This window comes from Glossina fuscipes, unplaced genomic scaffold, assembly GCF_014805625.2.
Source record: "Glossina fuscipes isolate IAEA_lab_2018 unplaced genomic scaffold, Yale_Gfus_2 0, whole genome shotgun sequence".
NCBI classification, from domain to species: domain Eukaryota; kingdom Metazoa; phylum Arthropoda; class Insecta; order Diptera; family Glossinidae; genus Glossina; species Glossina fuscipes.
The window spans coordinates 33,905,562-33,910,894 of record NW_023998414.1 but is presented as its reverse complement, the minus strand read 5'-3'; the positions used below and the strand labels follow the sequence as shown (position 1 = coordinate 33,910,894).

General features: G+C 34.2%; 1 protein-coding gene across 1 annotated transcript; it reads right to left on the bottom strand.

Annotated features, from left to right (window-relative positions):
- Positions 1 to 551: 551 nt before the first annotated feature.
- LOC119644918 (probable isocitrate dehydrogenase [NAD] subunit alpha, mitochondrial) lies at positions 552 to 4,243 on the bottom strand. Its single transcript, XM_038044666.1, has 4 exons — positions 3,702 to 4,243; positions 3,476 to 3,611; positions 850 to 963; positions 552 to 779 (listed from the first exon to the last, which is right to left on the bottom strand). The coding sequence occupies exons 1-4, from the start codon at positions 4,241 to 4,243 to the stop codon at positions 552 to 554; spliced, it is 1,020 nt and encodes a 339-aa protein (XP_037900594.1).
- Between the last annotated feature and the right edge of the window lie 1,090 nt (positions 4,244 to 5,333).

The following is a 5,333-nucleotide window of genomic DNA, read 5'->3' as shown; positions in this document are numbered from 1 at the left end:
CGATTATTGTTTGTCCATGAAAATATTGCATTCAAGCTGCAGCTCGCAATTTTTGGCCAAGGACGAACGCTATTGGGTTTTGACCCAAGGACGAACGCTATTAAAAATGGTTCGGATCGGTCCACTTTTTTGAACACTCCCCAATAAACGCCCAATTCTGAAAAATAGTTTAATGAAAAAAAATTGCAATTAGTAAGTAGTATTTTCTTTGGCTCGGGTGGGGCAATTTTTGAACACCCTCATTTAACGAAAATTAAAGTTCACACGACAAGATGGTATAATTTTCAATGTTTCATGACCCAAAATTATATCATAATAGTAATTTAAAATAAAAAATTAAATATACCAAATATGAACCTTCTCGGTCAATTTTTTAGATCCTAGCCTAGAGGTTATGTCACTTGATAAACAAGAAAGAGTTTTAGAATGAAACAATTTTACGGAATCAAACTAAAATTAATGTTTTAATCCTTTTTTTTTTTTTTTTTAATGTATTCATCAAATATAATATAAATAATAAAAACAAAAAAAAAAGAAATACGAGAGCAAAACTACTTGAGTTTAGAGCAAATGGCTTTTGTAAAGTCTGAACAATTCGATTTACCGCCCAAATCTTTTGTTCGCACTTTACCTTCTTTAATTACAACATGAACTGCTTTAGTTATTTTCTCAGCGAATTCTTTAAGATTCATATGCTCCAGCATCATAACAGCGGATAATAATAGAGCCGTAGGATTTGCAAGATTTTCACCAGCTATGTCCATAGCGGTGCCATGCAGCTAAAATTATAAAATAATTAATCGTTTCTAGTTAACGGTCGCAAAGAGAGAGTGAATGGACTTGACGTACAGCTTCAAAAATTGCTACCTCATTGCCTATATTTCCAGAGGCTGTTAAACCTAATCCGCCAATTAAACCCGAGCACATATCCGAAAGAACATCACCATAAAAGTTAGGCATAACCTACAAAAAAGAGAAAATACGTACTCAAATCAATTTTCACAAAGCGAAAGATAATTCATTAGTTAAGGACATTATAGTCGGCGAAGGCCGACCATTCGATATTTTACATCAAATCGCCAAATACATTTACTCGTTCGTTCGTTGCGGTGATACTACACAAAAAATTAGACATTATTTTAATACGAAAGCATACTTTCCATGAAAGCCAGAGGCAAGAGGAGGAGGATTCCCAAATTATGGCATAGTGTGATCCAAATTCAGTAAACTTAATTTTCTTTTTAAAAATTTTGTTTTATTCTTCAGTTCCCGTCATAGAAAACTATAAATTAGACTTAATGTCCTTTTACAAGCTTCGCATGCTTTGAATGATAACTCCTATATATGTTGAGGTCTAGAAAATAGATCTATGCAGCGCAAATTTTATATCGTCAATCTTTTTTGGTAAATTGCTGCCTAACTTTTTCTGAACTGCTTGGTATTCATGAGAAATCTTATATGACATAGGGGGTCCAACAAATCGATCCATGTGTCTCAAATTGGTCCATTTAATTATACGCTACACAACTTGTGGTATAGTTAGTGCTGACATATGTAACACGCAGAAGAGCTTAAGAAAGTCCAACCCATCCGTCTATCCATGTAACTGTGTGTTCAGACTATAGATCGCAATTTTTGAGATATTTTAATGAAACAGATCGGTCCATTTATTTGACCACTCCCTTTACAACGTCTTATTCTCGAAAGTTGTTATACGGAAAAATTTCAGAATTTTGTCGGCAAAAGCGTCCAAGTATTCGAAATTGTTACGCAAGCTTTGGAAAGGCTGGGACAATCTTTGAACTCCCTCTCATATAAAGAAAACTGAAGTTCGAACGACAACAACGTATAATTTTCAATGCTTCGTCATGGAAATCAGATCATAATAGCAATTTAGCATCAAAAAATTATCTGTACCAAATATGAACCATATCGATCTATTTTTTGGATCCTGTACTAATGAGGATTTTCACAAAAATTGATTCTTCGCAGAGCAGAAAAGTCTAAATTTTAATATGTGGGGATGAAAATTGACCCATAAGAGTGATTTTATACAAAAATGAACTCTACAAAAATTGGACCATCTACGCCTACTTTTCGAGTCGGCCCTATGTGAGGATTAAATTTATGCTGCACTAAGTTGGGTTTTTTGTCCCGCTTTCCCATAAATACACACATACAAATGTATAATAAAATTAACGATTATTTCAGACTATGTGGTGTAGGATATTTAATGGTCGGCCTTAACACACTATAATGTTTTTAATTGTTGTTTTTTTGGTACTATATGCATTTAAAGGATATCGTTAATGAGTGCCAATGGGTGTCGTATGCCAAAGTTATTTGTATTGAATTATCGAGATGAAATATCGAGAGAAGCTCTTTGTCTCAGTGTAGCCTTAGTCAGCTCTGATTGAGCTAAGTACTCAACTATTTCTCGTATATATGGTTCTTGATCAGGGAGAATGGGAGAGTGCAATTAGATGTGTATTTTTATTAAACTGTCTTGTCGATCTCTTTAATAAATAATCAGCTGAATCAGATAAGCCCCCCTTTCTCACTCATTTCATAAAAATTCATGAATTACTTGCGATCTTGCTTCGAAATACGATATATATATATATTTATATATATATATGTATATAGTTTGTAAGTACCGCATAATTATTATATTGTATAAACCGGGGGAGTAGGCAAGTATTAAAAAGTTCACTTTAAGGAGAATACAACATCACTTCACGTCTTATGTCCAATAAGCCGAAGATCTCTTATTGATCTAAGCAAACTTTAGAAGAAAATCTCATTCAACAGAGATCTAAACACTAAACCGTGTTCCAGTGGAGTCGTTCTGGTTTACAAAAATGTGCTTGGTCTCAATAGCAGGCTAAGGAGGACATTTCTTGACCTAATGGAATACGGTTACAATATTTTCGCTCTTCCTGACACGTGACTCAAGCCTGATGTCAAAAAGTTTTTTCTACAGACTTTCAAGCGTTTACGCATAACAAACTTCACAGAAATGGAGGTACAGTACTTATTCCGGTTCTTCATGCGGTATCAAAGCCATAAAATTGCAATATTAAGCTAAAATTTGAGACAAAATTTGTAGAAAAATTACATATAAATGCGATCTACCGCCTTTTTTTCCGATCCTTCCACAATTTATTCATTCATATGAAAGTGATTACAAACAAATATTTCCTACGATTCCTACGATTCCTACGATTTGAAAATGTTCAGTAGAAATGTTTCGCTTAATCTATCGATGCGACTCTCAGCCAATAATAAAAAAAATATATATATTTTTCAAATTTCTTGCATCCGTTTATGAATAAAGGGGCTATTAAATCAAAATCTCGTTGTACGCTTTTTATGTGGTCTTCGTTACCCACATTGTTACATTATATATCGAATTGACTTTAGATAGATTCAATAGATAGAAGATTTCCTAAATAGATTGGATAAGATTTCTTACCAGAACATCATATTTTATAGGATTTTGTACAATGTTCACGCAAACAGTATCGAGGAATCGTTCTTCGAATTCTATATCCGGATAGTTTTTGGCTACTTCTTTGGCGCTCTCCAAAAATAAACCGTCCGACATGCGCCTATACAAAATAAGAAAAGCAACGAAGAAGAATTTCGATTTTGAATTTCGATTTAGACGACATATATATAAATATTGTCGTGTCGCTTACATTATATTGGCTTTATGAACTGCGGTCACCTTCTTGCGTTTACACTTTTTCGCATACTCGAAAGCGTACTTAGCCACACGCATTGAAGCATCTTTGGTAATCAATTTAATACTTTGCATGACACCGTCAACAATCTCGTGTTCGATACCGGTGTATTCGCCTTCAGAGTTCTCGCGTACTGTAATTATGTCGACCTCTTTATATAGGGTGGGGCAACCTTCAATGTTCTTGCACGGTCTAATGTTCACATACAAATTAAACTCTTTATGGAGCATATTGTTCCACGATGGACAACCTTTGCCGGCCGAGGGTCTAAGCGGCCCCATTAGGCCGACTTTATTTTTCTTAAACGATTCCGTCACTTCTTTGGGAAGAACCATTTTACCTTGCTCGTCTTTTACCGCCTCAACACAAACTGTTTCCCATTCTATAGGAGCTTTTGCTGCCGCGAAAACTTTCACTACCGCTTTTGTTATTTCTGGTCCTATGCCGTGACCCTCCACTAAGGTAACTTTGATCTTTGGAGTTTTCGATTTTCCCATTTTAAACATTGCCAAAGGTCTTGCTAACGTCAAATTCCGCGAAACAATTACAAAGTTTGCAAATTTATTCCCACGACTGGCAAAGTGTCCGAAAACTCTCTTCTCGAACAATATCTTCAACATTCTTTCGTATATGAAAAAATCAAACAATTTTCTCGCAAAAAAAAAAAACAAATATATGAACAGATTTCAATTTAAGTATTGATAATATTTTCAGTCGGGATATGAAAAAGACCATGACATATACAAAATTAATTTTTTTATTTGAAATTGACATTTGTAATGTCAATGAAATTTTCTTCAAATATTGAAATTGATGAAGAGATTTGTCATGATCCGAATCATCATATAACGCATAATTTATATTCGAATACCTTGGATTCTTTAAAGGTATTGATGGACGTTTCGATCAGAAGCCCAAAGCCGTGATACGTGAAGATAATAAATAAGTCAGCTCGACGTAGAAGAGTCTAAATATACCATTCAATGTTTCCTATAAAACCTGTTAAGTGCCGGTTCTTTCCAACCTAACTTGAGCTGCTATGTGTCAGGGTTTATAAGGTATTATTTTTGCCGATTCTCACAGTTTTAATTATTAAAGCGATTGGATAAATTTTGCCGATGACTTAATACTAGTGGTCTTATCCAGCATGTTTCAAAGATGACGATCAATAGGCAAATTTCTAATTCATTCGTGATTAATTGAGTTTTAAAAACGAGTCGAAATTCTAAAAAGATTCCTTATAATATCATATCAATGAATCGCTCGTTTCCGGTTTGAAAATTTTAACGTTCAAGATGCCCCGGTTTTTCATTGCTTAATTATTGAGAAACTCGAATAAAATTCTTCAAAACTTAAAAGAAAAAGGCCAGAATTATATAACACAGTTTTCAAGGATTCCCGTAATGATGGATAAAAGTAAATAATTCGATATTTCGCTATTATATGAATCAAGATCGTCATCGACGAATCGCTGGTGAAACGAAACGAAATCAAGCCATTTCTGAAGATATCGATTGTCATGAAAAGTTGTCCGTATACGACAGTTAAGTACGAAAAAATTCATCGTCCAAGATGGATATAAAGCAT

Coding starts and splice junctions, on each gene's coding strand:
- LOC119644918 (XM_038044666.1), bottom strand. CDS start 4,243: ATGGGAAAATCGAAAACTCCAAAGATCAAAGTTACCTTAGTGGAGGGT. Junction 964..3,475: donor CTATAAAATATGATGTTCTG/GTAAGAAATCTT, acceptor TCTTTTTTGTAG/GTTATGCCTAACTTTTATGG. Junction 780..849: donor AGGTAGCAATTTTTGAAGCT/GTACGTCAAGTC, acceptor TTATAATTTTAG/CTGCATGGCACCGCTATGGA.